This window comes from Scyliorhinus canicula, chromosome 23, assembly GCF_902713615.1.
Source record: "Scyliorhinus canicula chromosome 23, sScyCan1.1, whole genome shotgun sequence".
Taxonomy (NCBI): Eukaryota; Metazoa; Chordata; class Chondrichthyes; order Carcharhiniformes; family Scyliorhinidae; genus Scyliorhinus; species Scyliorhinus canicula.
The window spans coordinates 15655947-15681527 of record NC_052168.1 but is presented as its reverse complement, the minus strand read 5'-3'; the positions used below and the strand labels follow the sequence as shown (position 1 = coordinate 15681527).

Here is a 25581-nt window from a genome sequence, read left to right as displayed (position 1 = left end):
GGGATCGAACCTGGGACCTTGTACCGTGAGGCAGTAGCAATAACCACTGCGCCACCTGTGTTGCCCTTCCTGATCCCCTTATTAATCAAGACTTGACCGAGGAATTTTCCCCAGGTGGTCTTATGGCGCAATGGATAGCATCTCTACCTCTGTCGAAAGATCCCAGGTTGAAGACCCATTCCAGGACCTGATAGCCATGATAGGTGTATTTGTAACATGGACAAACAGGTTGATTATCAGCTTGTAAAACCTCCCAAGACTGCAGGCAGTAAGAGCAGAAGAGTTTTCTGGTCAGCCCAACTGCAGAAGGAAATAGCAAACCACTGCAGTACTTCGCCAAGCCTAATCATGGGTCAATCCAATGGAAATCCATGGTAGCTGAATGCCTAGTTAGGGCATGGTACCCGAAGGAGGGACTATCCTCCACTCACTGCGTTTTGCTAGAGAAGTAACACTGCTTTTGTCAAAAATGCTGCCGCAAATCCTATCCTGGTTCCAATACTCACTGTTCATTTAGCTCATGCTAGTCAGTATAGCAACTGTCCCTTTAAAAAGAAAAAATCCTAGCAATCAAATGATATGTTACAACCAATTTCACCAAAAACTGTTACTCCGTTTCATACACTTTATTTCATACATAGAACTTTTACATTAAAACCTAGATACCGTCGCAAAGTTGAACATGAATGGCAGAGATTCTGAAAGTGAAAGGTATTTGGTTTTCTACTCAAACCACAGCCACATGTAATAAAATCAGAATACTTAAACAATCAAATTCTGCCTTAATATCTGTTAATAGTCATAATTTCTTCAGTGTTGAAGAGGTCATGCTTGTAGATCAGGCTACAAGTCGAGTATCTTTTATCTGTAAACCCTAAAATTGAACACATCCCAAAACTTACTTTTTCTTTGAACCTCATGCCTGACCTGAGCTGATCGTACCGGCCTTTACTGTGGTAGAGGCAGTGCAGTGGTTAGCACTGCTGCCTCACAACAGCAGAGACCCAGGTTCGATTCCAGCCTTGGGTGACTGTCTGTGTGGAGTTTGCACATTCTCCCCACATCTGTGTGGGTTTCCTCCCACATCCAAAGATGTGAAGGTTAGGGGGATTGGCCATGCTCAGTTGCCCCTTAGTGTCCAATGGTTAGGTGAGGATACGGCAGGGGAGTGGGGCCTAGGCAGGGTGCTCTTTCAGAGATTTGGTGCAGACTCAATTGGCCGAAGGTCTCCTTCTGCATTATAGGGATTCTAAGTCCCTGACCCAAGCCAACACTAACCCACCCTTCACACAGGAGGTCCTTGACCCGAGCTGACACAATCATGATCGAATGCACCTGACCCTTAGCACAGGAGATCTAGTTGTTTGTGCACTTGACATGAAACCAGATGGAGCTGGAAGAACTATTCAAGAATGCCTCCCAGCAGACTACATTGACACTCTGAACCCTCTCCTACAAACAGGATCAAAGATGATGCCACAATTGGGAACCTATTAAAGATACCCTATATTGGGCAACACGGTGGCCTAGTGGTTAGCACAACCGCCTCACGGCGCTGAGGTCCCAGGTTCGATCCCGGCTCTGGGTCACTGTCTGTGTGGAGTCTGCACATTCTCCCCGTGTCTGCGTGGGTTTCGCCCCCACAACCCAAAAATGTGCAGAGTAGGTGGATTGGCCACGCTAAATTGCCCCTTAATTGGAAAAATAATTGGGTAATCTAAATTTTAAAAAAGATACCCTATATTTATTAATTCTTATAATTTATCCCACCATTTAATTTACTTTAGACTATAATTAGCCTAGGTTTTGTAATGCTAGTAGACCTAGTCCTATATGCAAGACCTGAAATCCGATCAGCCCTGAGGTTTTCAGATCACAGATACTTGACCTGACTAAGAGATCATTTCAGGAAGTAATGAAATTCCCAACAGGGCTAACACTAATTGCCTTGTGGTACTCATTTGAAGCCTGCTTCCATAAAGATTTTATCAACATTTTATTACAGTATAAAATGGGAATTGTGTTGCCAAAACAAAGATCACAAGCGATCAAGAAGACAATGTCACACGCAGTACTTTAAAAATCAGTCGTTTCTACATTGCTTTCACATACATGTTTATTTTTTACATCAATTCCTGTAGAATTGTATCGATGGCAGTGGATGGACTGTGTTCAGCTACCTGTTACCTAATTTGTGTATTTGTAGGCTGAGTGTAGTGAAGCTCGAGAGCAGATCAGCAACTTCATCAACCTGAGAAAACCGGAAAATCGATTAGATAAAAACAAATTGCTAAAGGATTTTTAGACATAAAATCAGAGCAAATACACAGCTAGTTAGGAGGAGGTTAATTTCATGGGTGGAGGGGACGACACTGGTTAGAACTACCGGTCAAAAGCAAAACATGACACAGCGCTGAAAATTCAAAGAAAATCAGAAAAGTGCTGTAAATGAGAATTAGTTAACATCTGTGGTGAAATTTGGCAAGTTTATGTTTTGGGCACAGATCCTTACTCCAGAATACTATTCTTGCAACCCGAGGCATCTTATCCACCAAGATAGCTCGATTTGAGAGAGCAAGAGAAAGTCCAGCAAAGGGTTGGGGATACAGTGGAGTTGGAAGCACGAGATGGGAAGATCTTCAAAGAAGATTGTAGTCGTCATTGTGATCAAGTCATAATTGGAGTGCAGGGCGGTATGTGGGACAGTGGATAGCACTGGGACTGCGGCGCTGAGGACCCGGGTTCGAATCCCGGCCCTGGGTCACTGTCCGTGTGGAGTTTGCTCATTCTCCCCATGTCTACATGAGTTTCACCCCCACAAACCAAAGATGTGCAGGTTGGGTAGATTGGCCATGCTAAATTGCCCCTTAAGTGGAAAAAAAATAATTGGGTCATAATCGGAGCGTTACATAGGAACTTACATAGAACATAGCAGGAGGAGGCCATGCGAGCCTGCTCCGCCATTCATTTTGATCATGGCTTTCCCACCCCACCCTCCTGGATCCCTTTAGCTATATCTAATTTCTTCTTGCAATTATACAATGTTTATACCTCAACTACTTGTTGTGGTAGTGAATTCCAGATTCACCACTCTCTGGGTGAAGAAATTTCTCCTAAAGGTTTACCTCTTAACCTAAACTATGACCTCTAGTTCTGGACTCCCCCACCATCTTGAACATTCTTTCTGAATCTACCCAGTCTAATCCTGTTAGAATTTGATAAGTTTCTATGAGATTCCCCCCTCACTCTAGCTCCAATGAATATAATCCTAACCGATTTAGTCTCTCCTCATATGACAATCCAGCTATCCCAGGGATCAGCCTGGTAAACCTTGGCTGCACTCCCTCCATAGCAAGAATATAATTCCTCAGATAAGGACACCAAAACTGCACACAATACTCCTGGTGTGGCCTCACCAATGCCCTATACAAATGTAGTAAAACATCCCTATTCCTATACTCAAATCCTCTCACTATGAAGGCCAACATAACACTTACCTTCTTTGTTGCCTGCTGTACCTGCACGCTTACTGTCAGTGACTGATGCACGAGGACACCAAGGTGTCATTGAGTATCCACCTCTCACAATTTACACCCATTCAATTAATAATCTGCCTTCCTATTTTTGCTACTGAAGTGGATAACCTCACATTTACCCAGGTTATATTGCATCTGCCATGCATGTGCCCACTCACTCAGCCTGTCCAAATCCCACTGAAGCATCGCTGCATCCTCCTCACAGCTCACACTCCCACCCAACTTTGTATCATCTGCAAATTTGGAAATACTACATTTAGTTCCCTCGTCCAAATCATAAATATATAATGTGAACAGTTGGCATCCTAGCACAGATCCCTGCAGTACCCACTAGCCACTGCCTGCCAATCGGGAAAAAAGCCAACTTTCTGCGTCCTGTCTGCTAACCATTTCTATCCATCTCAAGACACTACCCTCAATCCCATGCGCTCTAACTTTACAGAATAATCTGCTATGTGAGACCTTGTTGAAAGCCTTCTGAAAGTCTAAATAAACCACCCCAATGGGTCTCCCTCGTCAACTCTACTAGTTACATCTTCAAAGAATTCCAGTAGACTTGTTAAGCATGATTTCCCTTTCATAAATCCATGTTGACTTTGTCTGATTATACCACTGCTTTCCAAATTCTGTGTCATGAAATGGACTCTAGCAACTTCTCTCCTACTGACATTGGGCTCACTGGTCTATAGTTCCCTGTTTTAATCTCCCTTTTTGAATAGTGGGATTATATTAGATACCTTCCTATCTGTAGGAACCATTCCAGAGTCCAAAGAATTTTGGAAAATGAACACCAATGGATCTACTGTTTCCCTACAGATGCTGCCAGACCAGCTGAGATTTTCCAGCATTTTCTTGACTGTTTCTATGGCTACTTTCTTAAGTTGAAGATTATCAGGCCTTGGAGATTTGTCCGCCTTCAATCCCAATAACTTCTCTACTAATATTAATTTCCTTCAGCTCCTCATTAAAACTTTTGTTTTTCAGAACTTCCAGTACATTATCATGTCTTCCTGTGATAATAGAAGCAAAGTAAGAATTTAGCTCCTGTCAGTTCTTTGTTCTCCGTTATGAATTCCCCCATTTCTGACTCTAAGGGGCATACATTTGTTTTTATCAATCTTTTTCTCATTACATACCTATAGAAACTTTTAGTCCATTTTTATGTTCGCCTCTAGCTTACTTTCACATTGTATATTCCCCTTATTAATCAATCTGCCTTTGCTGACATTTAGTAACAGCCCAAAGGGAATCAAGTCATAACCAGAGAGTTGGGTTTAAATCTGTGTGAAGAACAGAGGCGGGCCAACAGAAAACATGGTGGGTGGGCGATGGCACTCGCGCAGTATTCAGCAGCACAGGATAAGGGTGCAGGTTGGGAGCCTGCACATTGTTGGCTCTGTTGCAGTGGTGGGCATTCCATGCACACCATTTACGTGACCATTAAATTGACCAGCAGTGAGTAATTAGAAGAATCTTCTGATGCACGAGAGCACATTATGCACTGGATGAAATGTTCTTCGACACTGATATTAAGATTTGACTGTCAATTGTCCCCATTGTAATCTTCCCATTGACTGGAAGTTCAGACATCCATTTCCTCGCTTTAAAGCTTGAACAGATGGCTGACACAGTTGGAATAGAATCCGATTACGAATCTTTGGCAAACTCCACTAATGGATTCAGGTCAGCAGGGATGTTGATTACACATTGGCATGATCGAGTTTGTTTGGCTTGAGAGTTTTAGACCGCTTAATCGGATAATTTTTTAAAAAGTGGCTTTTGAATTACTTTGTTTAACTTGACAGTTTTGAGCGCCTCAAAGACTCCAATATCGGGTTCTATACATAGTCCTGGGTGAGTGGGCACGGAGGGGGGAAAAGGAGCCTCACAGTCACACTGCAGAACTGGGCTGCTGTAGCTTATGGAGGTAGGCCTTTCTGACATGCAGATGGGAAGCTAAATTTATCACCACTCTGGACATTGTCGACTGCCAACTGTCATTTTAAAAACACAAGTTGGAAGAAAACATTTTGTGCAATTCTTTCCCTTCATAAATGATCCAGTAATTCAAACTAAAAAACATCGAGGGCAGAAAATGGGAACTTAGAACTAAAGAGAATTGAAAGCATATTAAAGCATAAAGGCTGTTCCAGTCCAAATCAGAATGCATAGTAGATAGAATAGAAAAAGTGTAGAATTAAAGCAAACTGCTTCTCTAAATCTTGGGAGACTGACTCAATTAGATTGGAAATGTGACTGCTAAAGGCGAGAGGTAGCCACTCAACAATAATACTACCTCACCCTCCCTCAGCCACTCTTCCCTTCATACACACGTGTTGAAGGCATTGCCCTGCGCTTTCAGCATTGGCCCCACACGAAGCTTTTGCCACAATTAAATCTATTTGTTTTCAGTCAGACTGCCCTTACAGACGGGTTCCTAAATAATCCCTTTCTTCCTGTTTCTTGGCCCTACCTGTTCTTTTGTGCTGGTCATCTGAAGTTTTGTACAAAGATCATCCAGCTGCTCAGTCTCTTGATGGTCACCCAGTCTTTCCAAATATTCACGCAGCATCTGAATGATCTGAAAAGTAAATACGTAGACTCAAAATCATTCAGATTCATTACATTATAAATATAGCACTTAAGAACTTCAGCAGGATTTAATATTAAAGCAGTGACCATCCAGTTACTGTTGAAACATGTGCTTCTGACACAAAAAAGGCACAAAATGTACATCATAGAATCCATACAGTGGGGCCATTTGGCCCATCGAGTCTGCATTGACCCTCTGGAAGAGCACCCTAGCTAGGCCCATCTCTGTAACTCCACCTAACCTGCACATTTTTGGATCGTGGAAGGAAACCGGAGCACTTGGAGGAAACCAACGCCGACACGGGGAGAACGTGTAAACTCCACAATCACCCAAGGCCAGAATTGAACCCAGGTTCCTGGTGCTGAGTTAGCAGTGCTAACCACTGTGCCATCGTGCTGCATCATTTATTTACTCTAGTTAATTATTGTATACATTCAGAACTTTAACTGCGTGTCTCCCTAACCAGTTTGGTTGGTAAATGAACAGAAAATTAGTCCAGAGGATAGGAAATTTCCCGATAAAATTAGTCAGGACTCAGTTCTTCATCTCTAGTTGGAAACTGCACGTATGCGTGTGATTGTGGAGATCAAGGCCCAATGCTGCTACCTCTGTAAGAGTGACCTAATTGGATAGGGAATAAGAATGGGATAACAATATGGGAGACCACACAAAGCAGAAGCATCAGGGTAGAGACATTTGATAATACTAAATTTTTGCAGTCCAGAGGTATTCAGCAGTTGAACAACAGATAACTTAAAAGAGCCTTTTTATTTACCGCGGGGCTGCAGCACAAGTGTAACTGAGCTACAGCAAGTGAAAAACCAAACTTCTCTTAGTTACAGTTGACTATATATTTTTACAAAACCCATCAAGCTTTCAATCATTAGTGATACAATTAGCTCATTACGCCCCTCCTTTATGTAATTATTTTCTTCCCATCATTAGTAATACAGTTAGTTTCATAGCATAGTAATTCTTTATCAAAAAGTCCTAAGGAGTGAATCTTCCCCCGGCTGTGTTTCGTTCCCACCACAGATTATCACAGACAGTCAAGGTCATGATAACGCCTTCTCACAGGAACAATTCACTTCACAAACTTGACATTCCATTTCCCATCAAGCTCTGATTTAACTTGACCAAACTCTCATTCCATTTCCCATCATGCTCTGATTCTAACTTGAGCCAAACTCTCACATTATTTGAGAGAATGAGAGCAAGACATGGGAACTGGTGGAGACAGGAGACAACAGGATTTGTGGCAAAAAGATAGAGCGAGAGACAGGGACACACACCCAAACATCAGCGTGAGAAAGAGATGAACATTTGGAAAGAAGAGAAAGATTACTGATACACAGGGAGGGAGGTGTTTACAGAGAGGAGCTGAGGAAGCAGCGTGGTGAAAGCGTGGAGATTGAGAGTGAAAGAATGCATAAAAGGAATTTGAAAATAGAGAAAGCATGGATTGGGAGAGAATGGTAATAGATGGATGGGCTGAGAGAGAACAACCTAAATGGAGGTTACTTGAGAAAATGTGTGCATGTGCGAGAAAGAGAGGAGCAAAAATTTTGATGTATGTGCGCTACATTGGGATGTTATTGCAAGAGACAAAAATGATGAGCTCATGACAATGTATAACTGAAATCGGAACGGGATTTTTATTTTAGAATGGAGACTAAATTGCACCTTTTGTCACAACCCAGATACCAATGGTTGATTTCCACTAAGGCAGACCAACTAGTTAAAGGCAAACAGTTTACGTGGAAGCCAATAATACAAATGGAGGATTTAGTCTGGAGCAGACACTCCCGCCAGTTGTTGGAAAACCTTTGCAGTGCAATAGAAGTCCTGCCCTCACACTTTGTGTCTCACCTGTTTCACCTCTACGCGAAGGGCCTCCAGGCTCCGTGAATGCCCATCTTGTAGGATGTTGAGTTTAGAGCGAGCAAGGTGGAGTGGAGTCCTTCCTGCTCGGTCCAGGGCATCCACTCTAGCACCTGAGGGAATAAACAGCAATCTTCCCGTTAGCCTTGTAGTTCAGACAAACTATGAGAATTTCTGACTTGCTGCTTCCATACAGTATGAATCTCCTGCAAGTCTTAGTGCTGCCCAGAACACAACAGTACAACTAAAACTGTAGGCAAACTGGTATTCACCACATGGGGAAAAAAAACTAAATATTTAGATTGGTAGCCCTTTAGCTATAAGAATGCTGGGCTTTTCACTAACTCCAGCATTCCTAGAACTAGATGGAGTTTGCATCATCCGCAACCAGAAACAATCCTTTCACATGATCAGTGAATTGCACAGATGATATCCCTAGATATTTCACTCTGCTGATTATTTAGGGTGAGCGAGGGAAAGAAATTTACAGGTGAGCTCTTAATTGCAAACTGAATAAAACTGGATCCAATGTGGAGAAAGTATATGGATGGATCTTCAGGGCAGCGACATTGTGTCTGAAATCTTTCATCCAAGTTCATCATGAGATATCTCCAGTAATTCCATGTTTAAACCACTCCAACCAGGTTTCTGACCTACCTCATCAAAGTCACAAATGACAAAATAAAGATATTCGCTGCCAAAATGTTTTGGCTATTGCAGATAATTAGTTTGCATACTGCCCCCGTCCAGTCTCCAGACCCGCAAGTTATCAGTTCAAAGAGAATCCCCCTTCCCAAGTGGCAACGTCCATTAATTTGGAGCATTGTGGAATCAGAGGGACGACATTCAGCCCAACTTGCCAGATATAGTGCTGTACTGGTCTTGGACTTGAATGGAGTTGCCTGCTTGTCTAATTACCCAAGAATAATGTTGTAATATGGGACGCTAGACTTACAAATCAAGGTACATGCAAGAAAAGACGTTTCTGAATGAAAATTTGCAACCCCCGTGTGGGCAGTAACCTCCTCACAAACACACACTAATAACAAACCTAAACTGTTAAAATAAGTAGTTTGTACTTACCTCCTCTTAAGAGTGTAGTGATTACAGGTACATGGTTTGTACAGGCAGCTGTAAATAAGAAATAGAATCAGGTGCCTGATAACATTAATCCTTACAACAGAGAACAAAAGAAGCAGGAACTCCCTAATGCACAAATGCTGCTGACAATCACGGCACCACACAAATTCCCAATTCAGCAATCTCAGCATAGAGTAGGGAGAGAACTTATTGACAATGTCTTGGTATGGCTCAATACCATATTTTGTCATTTTGGGAATGTAGGTCAAAGCCAGCATGGATTATCCATCTCAAGCTGCCCAGTGTAGTTGATGGTTTTTCTATTCTTGAACCACTGTAATCCATATACTGTAGTGAGGGTGCTCCCACAGTGCTCTTTGCTAGGGAGTTCCAGAATATTCATTCAGTGACGATGAAGGAATGTCAATAAATATTCAAGCCGGGGTGGTGTACGACTTGGAGGTGATGGTGTTCTCACGAATAGGAGGGTGATCCTTCTAGACGATGGAGATGCTAGCTTTGGGCAATAGTTTACACAACAGTCACAAAATTTACTGATGGAAGAAGAGGGTGTTTAGGTTAGAGGACATGGTGCTGATGAAGCGGAGCACTCTGTCCTCAATAATATTGTTTCTGGAGTTCCGTTGCATTCATCCAGGTGTGATGAATGTAGGAATTTCCTTTCAGGTGTATTGTATTAATAGATATTTGGTGCAGTGAGGGTTAAAAAGCCTGGATTATTGTGCGTTTGATTGCTGCAATCATGTTTTAAAATAAATTCTAGGTTTAAAGACAACAAAGGTTTTGGGAGCCAGGGGTGCAATTAAACTATCGTAAAAAGCATGGGCTCGTGCAGTTTTGTTTGGATTAATATGGGTTCCCTGTGGAGTCAATTAGATTTCAGCTTGGTAAGATGACGTCTTGCCTGGGACAAGAAAACTTTAGTGTCCGAAACATTGCCTCGACTCAGGATAGACCGGGTACGCGGTGGAAGGTTGGCCGGCGTGGGTCCCGAAGGTCAGCCAGTTGGCAAAAGTGGGTCCCGGGGGAAAAAAGTTTTTAAAATCCTGGTTCATGGTGTAATTGCTAGCTATTTTCTGGTGTGGTGTTAAAATATTTTAATACTGTGTTAATAATAAGGTTTGTTTTAATTTCCCATATTCCTATTTCTTTGTTAAATCACTCCTGGAGGGAGGTATCCTTTCCTCACAGTCTTACAAAATTAAAATAAAATATTGGGGTTCTGTCCAGTATCCTGGCCACTGTTGGGGTCTGTCTGGGGTTGTAATACAGGTAAATGGAGAGCATTCCATCATACCCCAGTGGTGCCTTTTAGGTGGTAGAAGGACTTTGGATAGTCAGGAAGTGAGCCAATCACTGCAGAATACTCTGACCCAGAACGGTTCAAGGAAGGCAGTCCCTTCGAGTTTTGGTTGACGGTGACCCACAATGCTAACGGTGAGGCAATGCCATTGAATGTCAAGAGTTAGGTTTGTCTTGACCATTGCCTGGCAATTGTGTTCCACTAATGTTCCTTGGGTGTTGCCAAGCCTTGCTGCACAAGGACATGGACTGCTTCTTTATCTGGGAGACCAAAATGGGGTGCAACCTTGACGAACAGCTCACTTCTGATGGAGGAACAGTTGTTAACGAAGCTGCTGAAGATAGTCATGTCTGGGATCCTGCCCTGACACCAAGTGGATTTGACTGGCTTACAACAACCACAATTATCTTCTATTGTGCGCCCAGAATGATTCCAGCCGCTGGAGAGTTTTCTCCCAATCCCCACGATTTCAGTTTTATTACCACTCCTTGGTGCCCACGATCAGCGGGTACTCTCATCTCACCGCACCTTTGGAATTCAGGTCTGGTTTCCAAGTTTAGACCAAGGCTGACGGGAAACTCAACCGATTGGTCTGATCAGATTTGTCCTACTTTTTGCAGACAATTTTCCAATTCCAAACCAATTCAAGTGTGGTAAACGTACTGGAGCAAACTGACTAGGGGCACAGGCAGCTCTGGAGCGCAGGTTTCCAGTAACAGGGTTGAGATGTCATCTTTAATGTCTCCAGTGCACTCAGCTATTTCTGGAGGTCATGAGGGATGAACTGAATTGACTGAAGGCTGGCATCTGTGATGGGGTAAGGATCTCAGGAGGCCGGGAATGATGAACCACTTCCAGACTTTCCTGTTGCATTCTCCTGTTGGGACTTCACCACTATGGATGATTAGGAATGTTCAAGGAGGCAGCACGGTGGCGCAGTGGGTTAGCCCTGTTGCCTCACAGCGCTGAGGTCCCAGATTCAATCCCGGCTCTGGGTCACTGTCTGTGTGAAGTTTGCACATTCTCCCTGTGTTTGTGTGGGTTTCGCCCCCACAACCCAAAGATGTGCAGACTAGGTGGGCTGGCCACGCTAAATTTCCCCTTAATTGGAAAAAATGAATTGGGTACTCTAAATTTTTTTTAAACAAATCCTCTTCCCTTTTACCCTGGGTATGCAATAGACATGTCCCAGGTCACAAACGAGCAGTACTTTCAGTTTTATTCTGGTTATTCTTTGTAGTGGTTTTTCAGACAACAGAGTAGCTTGCCAGGCAACTTCAGAGAGCAATTAAACATAAATCACTTTGCTGTTGGGACCGGAGTCACATGTAGAACAGGAAAGGAGTGTGGTTTTTTTGGCTAGCACATGTTCCCTGACCACTCTGGACATGAGCTCATTACCCGTTTCAGACAAGTTAACTCTACCTTACCCAAGTGCAATGGTGTGTTTCCCAGTCCATCCCTCTGGTTAGGGTCTGCTCCATGATCCAACAACAACTGTACTATAGCAGCAAGAGAAAATGAGGTGGTTATATTTCACTGCCAGTTAACAAAGGCAGAGTCTTTCTAACTCTGAAGAAACAATTAATTCTTGTTGCCTTCACAGCAGCCCCAGCTGCTAGCTTAGTTAACTACTGGCAGCATGGCAGTATCTGATGCCAAGGAATAATAATCAAGAAACTCGGCCTGTATCTTTCAAAACACGAGTGCGATACAACAGAGTGTGCAAGCCAAGCTCAAGCTTTCCTCTAACGATTGACAACACGAAACCCTATAGGCAGAAGAGCCAAGAGGTGGGGAGGGCAGTGGGGAAGTCAATGGGCACAATATATACTTCGATGAAGAAAAGATTTTCATGCCACAACTCACCAATTGAACTATTTCCATTACAAGAGGCAAAGTGAAGGGCAGTCCTGCCTTTGTCATCTGCTACACATGGTTCAGCGCCACATTCAAGTAGCTGGCTCACTAGATGAAACAACAAAAAGGTCACTTGTTACTAAACTCAGCCTTGCTAAAATCCATGCCAAGTGTTCCAAACTCCTGTACTCCCCAGTGATTTAAGATTACGGCCGGTCAACAAGAACGTAAAAGCTCCAGTAGCTTGAAGTTCAAGTGTCATCTTATTTGGAGAAAATGTCATTTAGAGCATAAAGGTTCAGGTGGTCAACAAACACTCGGCCATCCAGAGCCTTGGCTCTCGTATTTAAAATCACTTGGAATGTGCCCCCATGGAAAAACGGGTGACTTTATCAGGCAATTGAAAACAGAGTGTGTGTTGCTCAGTTATTTAGTTTGCTAGCTCAAGAGTGAAGCAATGGTAGCACAGTGATTAGCACTGTTGCTTCACAGCTCCAGGGTCCCAGGTTCGATTCCTAGCTTGGGTATCTACATGGGTTTCCTCCGGGTGCTCCGGTTTCCCGAAAACGTACTTGTTAATTAATTTGGATCTTCTGAATTCTCCCTCTGTGTGTCCGAACAGGCGCCGGAATGTGGTAACTCGGGGCTTTTCTCAGTAACTTTTCTCAGTAACTTCATTGCAGTGTTAATATAAGCCTACTTGTGACAATACAGATTATTATTATAAATCCCAGATTGACCAAGTATCATGTCATTGGAAAGGAGTACCAAATATTTATTGTCACAACCTAATCTCTTTAAAGTATGGATTCCACCATTGGTTTAGTTCATTTAATTACACTCTTTCCTTTAAATCAGAAGGTCATAGGTGGAAGTCCCAATTCAAGATTTGAACATGCTGCCCAGGCTAACGCTTCCATGTTGTACTCAGGAAGGTTGACATTACTATAGGATTACAAGATCGAAATCGCAGAGGGGTTCGCGCCAATTTTCTCATCGTGAAACCCCCGCAGATCCTCCGTTGGCACCAGCATTCCACCTCAGGAACAGAGAATTCCGCTCAGGATGTTTGTGGCAGGGTTCAAGTACAATGATTCCAGTCTTTCCAATGCTTAACAGGAGGAAACTGAAGCTCATGTAAGTGTTATGATTCCCTATGCAGACCAATATCTTAATTTGAACTTCCAGTTAACACCTGAAAGGATATCAAAATTTCTCATTTTAAGACTTTACTGCAACAAAAGACTAAAAACACCATCAACTACTCACCACAGGCAACCTTTACTTTAAATCATAGAACTGAACTTTCTCCTTTTTACTTTTACCGCAAGGAAAAACTGACTTCACACAAACTTTACAATGCCCTTTTTTCAATTCTCCCAGAACTAGTCCAAAGCAATTCTTAACTTCCAAGGGTTGAATTCTGTTCTTTTCCTTTCTCACACTACTAACATTTAATCTCTGTACAGTCTTTCACTGTGAGGTTCTCTTCCACCCCCCTCCCCCTCCAAAAACACACACACACCACACATACCTGACCCAGGGAAAATCTTCCTCTTGGAAAAGTTTTAACTCCTTATGAATTTGCTCTGTGCATTCAGAACATGATATTCCACCCACATTCCTGTGCAGTGAACCAGAAAGACTTTTGACCTTTGGCTCCTCTCTCTTTAACGAATAATGGCAAACTAATTGAGAGTCCCAAATCCTAATCTTATAAGATGAACTGCAGAAATACCCCATGTTTTCTTATACAGCATCTCATAAATCCATGATCCAACTGGAGGTACAAATAGAGCAGGCACAAAAGAACACCACCACCCACCAAGTTCCCATCCCACACCACCCTGACGCAAATGTATCGCTACTCCTCCATCGACAGCCGACCTAAAGGCACTGTGGATGTACCTACACCATGCGGACTGCAGCAGTTCAGAATGGCAATTCACCACCATCTTTGTGAGGCCAATTAGGGATGTGCAATAAATGCTGGTCCTGTCAGTGATGCCCACACCCGAAGAAGGGAGAAAAATGGTTGTACAAATCTGAGATACGTCCTTCAGAGTGCCAGTTAACAAAGGGATAAGTTCAGTCAAACCATAACAAATTATGTTTCTAACAAAAAATACAAATTAAATCGGAAAGTCCGACAGGGAAAATGAGAAACACCTTAGTGACCTGCAGGAGGCGTGGAAAAAAGACTATTGAGGTCCAACCCACAGCTTATATGCGTCTAAATGCATATAATTTCCTTGCCATTTATAGTTGATGAGGAAAAGCAGAGGCCTTGTCCAAGTCATTTATATTGCAAATAGCTGAGGTCCTAGTAATGATCCTTGTAACGCTCCATCAGTCATAGATCCAATCTGAAATGCCCCACTTATGCCTATTCTTTTGCTTCCTGCGCATTAATCAATCCTCTATTACCCCCAACTCCATGAGCTCTTCTCTTCACCATTAACTTTGTGTGGCACCATATCAAATGCTTTTTGAACAGCTACCAATCATATCCTCAAAAAAGATTCTCCTGTACTTTTTCTCTGCTGATATTAATTCTTCACTCCTATTTGCCAATAGACTGCCCTCTATTTCTGGTTTATAACTCGTGTCTTATAACATGAAGACAGACAAAATATTTGTTCAATGTCTCTGCCACTTCCTCAATTCCCATAATAATTTCTCCTGTCTTGGCTCCGAAGGGACCAATGTTTACTTTAACTACTTGTAAAAGTTCCTACAATCTGTTTTCTTATACCTGGCTAGTTTGCTGTGAAAATCTACGTTTTCCCTTTTTTAATCAATTTGCTGATTTCTAAAACAGCCCCAATTCACAGACTTGCTACTTTTTGCAGTCAGACACAAGACATCAAAATACAAGAGGGAAAGAATCCACTGGATGAAGGCAGAAGGCTAACTTTAAACTTACCAATCTCAACCTCATTTGCATTTGAAGCTTCTCTCAAACGCTTCTGAGCTGCAAAGCAAACAGAATTATTTGTAAAATTGTAAACTCAGAGGGAACAGGCAGAGTCCACCAGATAGGTCAAACTAGAATCATAGAATCCTTACAGGGCAGAAGGAGGCCATTCGGCCCATCAAGTCTGCACCCTACCTAGGTCCACGGCCCCAACCCTATTCCCACAACCTAGTAACCCCGCCTGACCTATTGGACACTAAGGGGCAATTTAGCATGGCCAATCCACCTGACTGTGGGAGGAAACCAGAGCACCCAGAGGAAACCCACACAGACACAGGGAGAACGTGCAGACTCCAGTCACCCAAAGCCGGATTTGAACCCGGGTCTCTGGCACTGTGAGGCAGCAGTGCTAACCACTGTACCACCCTAGTAACTAGTAACAGTAGATGAACATAGCTGTTTATTTCTCCATACTTGGATGGATGAACACTGATCCCAATCAGTTTACTTAATAACCAGTTAATATTGCACTCGTGTTTTCAAAGGAGTCTCTCTCACCCAATCGGTTCTAGTAATCTGAAATCCATTCTACTGACGGAAGTTTAGGTATACACCGTGGGTTTAAAAGTCTGACGGGGTGTGGCGCAGTGGTTAGCAGAGGACCCCGGAACGATCCTGGCCCCGGGTCACTGTCCGCATGGAGTTTGCACATTCTCCCAGTGTCTGCGTGGGTCTCACCCCCACAACCCAAAGATGTGCAGGGTAGGTGGATTGGCCACGCTAAACTGCCCCTTAATTGGAAAAAAAGGAATTGTGTAGTCTAAAATGTTTTTTTTTTTTTAAATACTGACTGGGGTTTCATGTTTTGAATATACCTACAGTGCCCAACATTTTACCAATTACTGCTTATTGTACAGAAAAAGCATTTCCTCTAAAAGTGGTATAGGTTGTTTAACTGCCCATTCAGCTCACTACCATTTCTGTGCAGAAATGGACTGTTTGTTTCACTATGTTGTTCTTCAAAATTAATTCATTGGCTGTGAAGTGCTTTCATGAAGTCCGATTCCCATCTTGGGTCACTGTCTGTGCGGAGTCTGGACGTTCTCCTCGTGTCTGCGTGGGTTTCCTCCGGGTGTTCCCGTTTCCTCCCACAAGTGCTGAAAGGCGTGCTGTTGTGTGAATTGGACATTCTGAATTCTCCCTTTGTGTACCCGAACAGGCGCCGGAATGGACTAGGGCAGTGTTGTTCAAAGTCAGGGCCGCGACCCGCAGGTGGGTCGCGGGCGGGTGTCGGGTCGCGGAACCGTTATCCGCAGCGCTCCCGATCGCGCAAATCCCCGCGCAGCAGCCGGCTTTTCATAAAGCCGGCTGCGAGCATGTTAAAAAAAAAATTTGGCCGCATTGCGCATGCGCACACGATGATACCGGTGCGTATGCGCAATGCGCCCGCTATTTTTTTTTAATTGTTGCAGCTTTTTGTTTTACAAGTTCTGAAGTAGTTCTTATTCATTTATTTTATTCATTTAATTTTTATTTTATTCATTTATTTTACTCATTTTATTTTTCATTTTTTTACAAGTTCGGGGGGGGGGTTTATTTGATAAAATGTTACAGGATAAAAATTCAGAACTTTGGACAGATGGAGACGCCATACTTTCCGACACCGGAAGGCTTCACCTTCATCTAACAGGTTCCATTGGAGGAGCGTGTACGAGGGCCAAAGGGACCCAAAACCATTTCCTCCATTTTTGTCAGCAGCAAACAAGGTAAGAGAATATGGTGGGTCGCGCAGGTCGGCCGGCGTGGGTCGCGCAGGTTGGCCAGTTGGTAAAAATGGGTCCCCAGAAAAAAAGTTTGAAGAACACTGGACATGGGGCTTTTCACAGAAATGTCATTGCAGTGTTAATGTAAGCCTACTTGTGACACCAATAAAAGTTATTATATAGAATATAAATAGCTACTTTAATGCAAAGAAATTTCCGACTACACCAGCCACCACCTAACAAGGGTTCCCAGGAGCTACATTCAGATGGTAAATCTCAGCCCATCTAACTTCTACAGTGGACCTAAAATATCCCACAGCACTTTTTGATGATCCTCGCCTTCAAAATACCACCATTGGATCTTTTACACACATCCCATACAGCTTGACTGGATACTTAACATAGTGCCTCAGGCACTGTCGTATTCCCTCAGTACTGCTTCCAAGAGTCAACCATGATTATGTGATCAAGTCTCAGGAAGGGGGCTCAAAACCAAAACATCCTGACTCAGGGGTGAAAGTACAATTCACTGAGCTAACTTTAACTCTCAGGAAATCTGGGAAACATCCCTCAAGCCAAACTGACCCAACCACCAAATCCAATTATGCTCACCCAATCCCATCGCCCAGATCCAATCCCATCGCCCAGATCCAATCCCATCGCCCAGATCCAATCCCATCGCCCAGATCCAATCCCATCGCCCAGAACCAATCCCATCGCCCAGAACCAATCCCATCGCCCAGAACCAATCCCATCGCCCAGAACCAATCCCATCGCCCAGAACCAATCCCATCGCCCAGAACCAATCCCATCGCCCAGATCCAATCCCATCGCCCAGATCCAATCCCATCGCCCAGATCCAATCCCATCGCCCAGATCCAATCCCATCGCCCATATTGTCCTGTCCCGTCTCAACTGCTCGCCCCGTCCCACCCGCTCGCTTCGTTCCACCCCGTTAAGACTGCCCACACTCCCTCCCAGCCCAACTGACCCCCTCCCCAGGCCGGACACACTGACCCACTCCCCAGGCCTGATTGACCCCTCCACAGGCCGGACACACTGACCCCCTCCCCAGGCCAGACACACTGACCCCCCTCCCCAGGCCGGACATACTGACCCCCTCCCCAGGCCGGACACACTGACTCCCTCCCCAGGCCGGTCACACTGACCCCCCCACCCCAGGCCGGACTGACTGACCCCCTCCCCAGGCCAGACAGCCGGACAGACTGACCCCCCCCCAGGCTGGACACACTGACCCCCCCCCAGGCCGGACTGACTGACCCCCTCCCCAGGCCAGACAGCCAGACAGACTGACCCCCTCCACAGGCCTGACACAATGACCTCCTCCCCAGGCCGGACAGACTGACCCCTTCCCCAGGCCGGACACACCCCCGCAGGCCGGACTGACCCCCCCAGGCCGGACTGACCCCTGCAGGCCGGTCAGACTGACCCCCCAGGCCGGACAGACTGACCCCCCCCCAGGCCGGACAGACTGACCCCCCCCCAGGCCGGACAGACTGACCCCCCCCCCAGGCCAGACAGACTGACCCCCCCCAGGCCAGACAGACTGACCCCCCCCCCAGGCCAGACAGACTGACCCCCCCCCAGGCCAGACAGACTGACCCCCCCCCCAGGCCAGACAGACTGACCCCCCCCCCCAGGCCAGACAGACTGACCCCCCCCCCCAGGCCAGACAGACTGACCCCCCCCCAGGCCGGAATGATCCCCCCAGTCCGGACTGATTCCCCCCAGGCCTGACTGACCCCTGCAGGCCAGACAGACTGACCCCTGCAGGCCGGACTGACTGACCCTCTCCCCGGGCCAGACTGCCCCCTGCAGGCCGAACAGACTGACCCCTGCAGGCCAGACAGACTGACCCGCTCCCCAGGCCGGACTGACTGACCCCCTCCCCAGGCCGGACTGACTGACCCCCCCCCCCGGGCCGGACTGCCCCCTGCAAGCCGGACAGACCGACCCCCTCGCCAGGCCAGACTGCCCCCTGCAAGCCAGACAGACTGACCCCCTCCCCTGGATGGACAGACTGACCCCTCCCCAGGCCGGACTGCCCCCTGCAAGCCGGACAGACTGACCCCCTCCCCAGGCCGGACAGACTGCCCCCTGCAAGCCGGACACACTGACCCCCTCCCCAGGCCGGACAGACTGACCCCTGCAGGCCGGACACACTGACCCCTGCAAGCCGGACAGACTGACCCCCTCCCCAGGCCAGACTGCCCCCTGCAGGCCGGACAGACTGACCCCCTCCCCAGACTGCCCCCCGCAGGCCAGACAGACTGACACCCTCCCCAGGCCAGACTGCCCCCTGCAGGCCGGACACACTGACCCCCTCCCCAGGCCGGACAGACTGACCCCTGCAAGCCGGACAGACTGACCCCTGCAAGCCGGACAGACTGACCCCCTCCCCAGGCCAGACTGCCCCCTGCAGGCCGGACAGACTGACCCCCTCCCCAGACTGCCCCCCGCAGGCCAGACAGACTGACCCCCTCCCCAGGCCGGACAGACTGCCCCCTGCAGGCCGGACAGACAGACCCCCTCCCCAGGCCGGACAGACTGACCCCTGCAAGCCGGACAGACTGACCCCTGCAAGCCGGACAGACTGACCCCCTCCCCAGGCCAGACTGCCCCCTGCAGGCCGGACAGACTGACCCCCTCCCCAGACTGCCCCCCGCAGGCCAGACAGACTGACCCCCTCCCCAGGCCGGACAGACTGACCCCTGCAGGCCGGACAGACTGACCCCCTCCCCAGGCCAGACTGCCCCCTGCAGGCCGGACAGACTGACCCCCTCCCCAGACTGCCCCCCGCAGGCCAGACAGACTGACACCCTCCCCAGGCCAGACTGCCCCCTGCAGGCCGGACACACTGACCCCCTCCCCAGGCCGGACAGACTGACCCCTGCAAGCCGGACAGACTGACCCCTGCAAGCCGGACAGACTGACCCCCTCCCCAGGCCAGACTGCCCCCTGCAGGCCGGACAGACTGACCCCCTCCCCAGACTGCCCCCCGCAGGCCAGACAGACTGACCCCCTCCCCAGGCCGGACAGACTGCCCCCTGCAGGCCGGACAGACTGACCCCCTCCCCAGGCCGGACAGACTGACCCCTGCAAGCCGGACAGACTGACCCCTGCAAGCCGGACAGACTGACCCCCTCCCCAGGCCAGACTGCCCCCTGCAGGCCGGACAGACTGACCCCCTCCCCAGACTGCCCCCCGCAGGCCAGACAGACTGACCCCCGCCCCAGGCCAGACTGCCCCCTGCAGGCCGGACAGACTGACCCCCTCCCCAGACTGCCCCCCGCAGGCCAGACAGACTGACACCCTCCCCAGGCCAGACTGCCCCCTGCAGGCCGGACAGACTGACCCCCCCCCCCCCCCCCCCGGCCGGACAGACAGACTCCCCCCCCGGCCGGACAGACAGACCCCCCTCCCCAGACTGCCCCCTGCAGGCCGGACAGACTGACCCCCTCCCCACGCCGGACAGACTGACCATGCAGCTCCTTGCCCAGGGGACAGGCCTTGCGGTGAACCTTGACCTGCCGCTTCAGGCGGTTGACGCCCATCTTGCCGGTCAGCTCCTGCTGGCGGCCGCCCGCCTCGCCGTCGCCCTCGCCCTCCCGCCGCTGCCGCCACATCAGGTGCAGGTAGCTGAGGCTGTCGGAGCGGTCGCCGGCTCCCAGGCGGCCGCAGTCCTGGCTGAAGGCGGCCAGGCGGAAGGCAGCGGCCGCACCCCCGCGCTCCGGCACCAGGTACTCGCCCTCGGAGCTCGAGCGCTCCGACACCGTGTCCTCGTCCGAGGCGGCGGCCATGGAGAGGTTCATCAGCGCGGCCTCGGCATGGCGGTCCCGGCAAGGGAGGTTATTAATTATTATTTTTAAATGTTTATTTTCACTCCAGCCCAGCCGCCATCTTGTTTCTAGACTGGCGGGGCGAGGCCTGGATGATGGACGGCCAATCGAAACCGGCGTCGGGAACCGATGATGTCATCCGTGTCCAATCGGAGTGGCCGCCTGTGGAGTGGGCGGGGTCTCGGCGGGGTCCTCCCAGCGGCTGGGGGCGGCCGGGCTGAGTGCCTGATGGCAGCTCCTCCCCACTCCCAGGCTAGGGGCTGCTATGCCAACCCTGCAGGGTGGGCCTGGAGTCTCCAGGAATTGAAGATCAATCTCCAGGACGGTGGCCCCGGGAGTGTGCAGAAGGAGGCCGTTGGGCCCGTCGCATCTATCCCGGCTCCGCAAACCAGCACCGTGACTCAGCGACGTTTACCCTGCCTCCCATTGTTTCTATTCAAATAATCATCCAATGCCCTTGATGTGCCATCAGTGAACACAAGACGAGTAGTGAACGTAACTGAGGCTTTAATAAACTAAACAGAAAGCCTCCTGGCCTCTGATCCCGAACTGGGGCAGCGGTGGAGACCACCCACCTTTATCCCGAGCCCAAGGGGAGGCGGACCCATCGGCTGTGATTTACCACATTACATATAATACATTCGCAGTTTACCACAATATACATTATATACTACAAGGTTCGGAGACAGCAGGGACAAGCCCAAGCATGTAACAATACAACAGTACAATACAACAGTGGTTTACCACAGCCCTCTCAAATGCCTCAACTGAACCGGCCTCCAGCAGACTTCCAGGCAACGCATTCCAGACCTCAACCTCTCGCTGTTTGTGAGGAAAAGCTTTTTTTCTTACATCACGTTTGCTTCATTTGCAATTCACTTTAAATCTGCTTCTCTCTTGTCCTTGATCCCTTTAGTCGTAGAGGCCCCTAGGCTCATCGTGTCTTCGCGGCCAACAAGCACCTATCTATTCTAATCTCATTTTTCAGCACTTGGTCCGTAGCCTTGCGTACTGCGGGATTTCAAGTGGTCGTCTAATTGATTCTTTTAAAATTTGAGGGCGGTTCCGTTTCTACCATCCTTTCAGGCAGTGAGTTCCAGATTTCCACCACCCTCTGGATGAAAAGGCTTTTCCTCAAATCCCCTAGTGAATTTCCTCTGCACCCTTTCGAAATAAATCGCATCCTTTGTATAGCGTGGCGACCAGAAATACACAATACCCTAGCTGTGTTGTTTCCAACTCCATTATAACCTCTCTGCTCTTATATTCTGGGCCTCGGCTGATAAAAGCAAGTTTCCTAATTGCCTTCTTAACCATCTGTTGTCTTCGGGGATATATGGACATTCAACCCAATATCCCTCTGGCCTACTGTACTTTCTAATATCCTACCATTCATTACGTATTCCCTCGCTTTGTTAGTCCACCGAAAATATATCACCTCACACTTTTCCATTTCCTGCTTTTAAGACCATAGCCGTAGGAGCAGAATTAGGCCACTCAGCCCATCAAGTCTGCTCCGCCATTCAATCATGGCTGATGTTTTCTCATCCCCATTTTCTTGCCTTCTCCCCATAACCCCTGATCCCCTTATTAATCAAGAACCTATCTATCTCTGGAGGTTAATTCTATCCCCCAGAGTTTTCTTAATTTCCCTACAACTGATGCTGGACTCACTGGCATGCAATTACCTGTCTTTTCCCTATTTCTTGAATAATGGTACCGCATTAGCTGTCCTCTGGCACCTCTCCTGTGGCCAGAGAAGATTTGAAAATTAGCATCAGAGCCTACTCTTCCCACAGCAACCTAGAATACATCTCATCTGGGCCTGGGAGTTTATCCACCTTTTAAGTCCGCTAAAACTGCTAACACCTCCCCTCTCTCTATGCTAATCTGCTCAATTATATCACAGTCTCCCTCCCTGCTTCTCCATAGTGAACATTGATGCAAAATACTAATTTAATACCCCACTGATGTCTTTCGATTCATCACACAGAATGCCACTTTGATCCTTAATGGGCCTTACTATTTCCCTGGTTACCCTCCTGCTCTTAATATACTTATAAAACATCTTGGGTTTTTCCTTTCTTTTGCCCACCAATGTTCCTTCAAGTCTCCTCTTTGCCCTTTTAAAATAAATTTAGAGTACCCAATTCATTTTTCCAATTAAGGGGCAATTTATTGTGGCCAATCCACCTCCTCTGCCCATCTTTGGGTTGTGAGGGTGAAATCCACGCAAACACGAGTAAAATGTGCAAATCTACACGGACAGTGACCCGGGGCTAGGGTCACACCTGGGTCCTCGGCGCCATGAGGCAGCACTATGCCACCGTGCTGCCCTATCTCAATGTTTTTTAACTTCTCATTCTTGGTTCCAAATGCTCTCCAAACCCCTATTAACCTCCTCCGACCCTCCCAACATCTTATTCTCTTGGGCACCTCCGATTTTAATTGCTCCACCATTGGTCACGGTTCCTTCAACTGTCCAGGTCTCTGGAAATCCCCCTCGATACCTCTCTGTCTCCCCGCCTCACTTTTCTCCTTTAAGGCGCTTAAATCCGACCTCTGACCCAAGCCCTTCGTCACGTAGGCTGATATCTCATGATACGTCTCGGTGTCCTATGTTGCTCGAAACGTCAACTGCCTTCTCTCACCACAGATGCTGTCAGACCTGCTGAGACTGTCCAGCGTTTTCTGTTTTTCTTCCAGGGAAACACCTTATAGGAACATGGCAAATTAGTCAGGACGGACCAGCAATGTCGCAAGACGATTAATTATCTTTAGCAGCTTATAGTTGGACATCCGCACGACAAATCCAGAACAAAGGTGCATTGTGACACAATGTGACCTCACACTACTCAAGTTAATTCAGGCACGGGTTATAAATAATACAGCAACACTGTTCAGGTACGACCGTTTTTCATACCTACACTCCACTTGACCTAAACTGTGTTGGCTCAACTTTGCCAGAGAAAAACTATCGGCAACAGATCATCTTTCTGTCCAGTGAAGCCTTTATGCTCTTTTGTAGATGTCATACCTCCATTTGAACTGGAAGTAGTGGCATGGCAAACATTGTTGAGATGCATTTTTTCCGTTCGGTGGTAAAGACGGATAGTCCTTTTGATGCAGATTGCCAACGCAGCAATTATACTCTTTTGGCCAAGCCATTTTCACTGACTCTCTGCTGTTCTACCTCATCAATGATTCAGCCAGCGTCGTAACAACTATAATAGTGATGTATTATGATTAATCGCAAGGAAAGTAAATGAAACATGCTGGATTTTTCTCTCATGCATTTATTATTAAATGCAAATTGTTATTTAAACATTCACCCAACATCCTTATCCAAGATGATTCACACCGTACACTGTGCTGTACCTCAGTTATGTATTTGCCATTCTCTACGAGGCAGATAAGCTAGTATTTTCAGGGGTGACCTTCATGAACAAAGGAGTATTTTTGAGAGATTGTTTGGCTGGTGACATAGTACCTCATCCGGGGGCTAACCCCCGAAATATGGGAACATATTTCCTATCATAACTGCCCTCTGAAATGGCATTTTAAACAATTCAGTTGTATCAAACTGCTACAAAATCAATAATAAGAATAAACCTGTGTCAAATCACTTGGCATTGGCCCAGGCACCAGACAGGTCATACGTACACCCTAGTCAAGCAACATATTCACAGAATCAAACCTTTCAGCCAACAACCTAGACCCCTTCATCACCATCCTTGGGTATTTCCTGTCCACCCTCTTGGACTGATAATTGGCACACAATATTAGAATCATGCAGGTGCCAAGGAATGACCACCTTGTTGAACCACTGCGGTTCTTAGTTCCAGGATTCTGAACCAGCGATGGTGAGTGTTGGCTTTATATTCCCAAGTCAGGATGTAACTTGTTTAATTCCCTTTTCTTCCCATGTACTGAATGAGCTGCTCGCAGAAAAATACTTTTCACTGTACCGTGGTACACGTGACAATAAACAAATCCAATCCAAATGGATCCAATCCAACTTGGAGGACTACCTGCCTTGTTTCCATGTGGCTGCTGCCCTTGACCATTGCCAAATCCCCCACCATCACCATCCCCAAGTTCACCATTGGTCAGAAACCGGAACAACTACATCAATACTGTGGCTAAAGGGCAGGCCAGAGGCTGGGTTTCCTGAGGCAAATGTCTCACCTCCTGATTCCTCATTCACAAAGGCACCATCAAGTCAGGAGTGCGAGCCCGCTCTGCGTGGATGAGTGCAGCTCCAACAACACTTTGTTTAATTGCCCACCCCCTCCCTCCCACCACCACCTTAAAAACAACCTCCCTCCATCGCCAACAAAATGTGGCTGCAGTTTGTACCATTTACAGGAAGTACTGCAGCAACTCGCCAAGGGACCTTCGAACCGCTCCTTCCAACCCTGCAACCTTGGCCGGCTGCAAGGACAAGGGCAGCAGACACATAGAAACAAAGCAAGTAGCCCTCCAAGTTACACCCTGACTTGGAAATATATCGGCAACACTCACCATCGCTGGTTCAGAATCCTGGAACTATGGACTGCAGTGGTTCAAGAAGGTAGCAGGGTAGCATGGTGGTTAGCATAAATGCTTCACAGCTCCAGGGTCCCAGGTTCGATTCCCAGCTGGGTCACTGTCTGTGTGGAGTCTGCACGTCCTCCCCCTGTGTGCGTGGGTTTCCTCCGGGTGCTCCGGTTTCCTCCCACAGTCCAAAGATGTGCGGGTTAGGTGGATTGGCCATGCTAAATTGCC

General features: G+C 47.3%; 1 protein-coding gene across 1 annotated transcript; it reads right to left on the bottom strand.

The window, feature by feature from the left end:
- Positions 1–611: 611 nt before the first annotated feature.
- On the bottom strand, positions 612–20910 carry ankrd54 (ankyrin repeat domain 54). Its single transcript, XM_038783528.1, has 8 exons — positions 20457–20910; positions 15201–15248; positions 12284–12382; positions 11845–11916; positions 9094–9141; positions 7999–8123; positions 6010–6117; positions 612–2251 (listed from the first exon to the last, which is right to left on the bottom strand). The coding sequence occupies exons 1-8, from the start codon at positions 20785–20787 to the stop codon at positions 2177–2179; spliced, it is 906 nt and encodes a 301-aa protein (XP_038639456.1). The 5' UTR covers positions 20788–20910; the 3' UTR covers positions 612–2176.
- Positions 20911–25581: the final 4671 nt, after the last annotated feature.

Bases quoted from the DNA above. Each gene is read 5' to 3' on its own strand.
- ankrd54 (XM_038783528.1), bottom strand. From the start codon at position 20,787: ATGAACCTCTCCATGGCCGCCGCCTCGGACGAGGACACGGTGTCGGAG. The intron at 9,142-11,844 runs GTAAGGTAGAGT...TCTTATTTACAG, and splicing joins AAACACACCATTGCACTTGG to CTGCCTGTACAAACCATGTA. The intron at 6,118-7,998 runs GTGAGACACAAA...TTTACTTTTCAG, and splicing joins TTCGCGTAGAGGTGAAACAG to ATCATTCAGATGCTGCGTGA.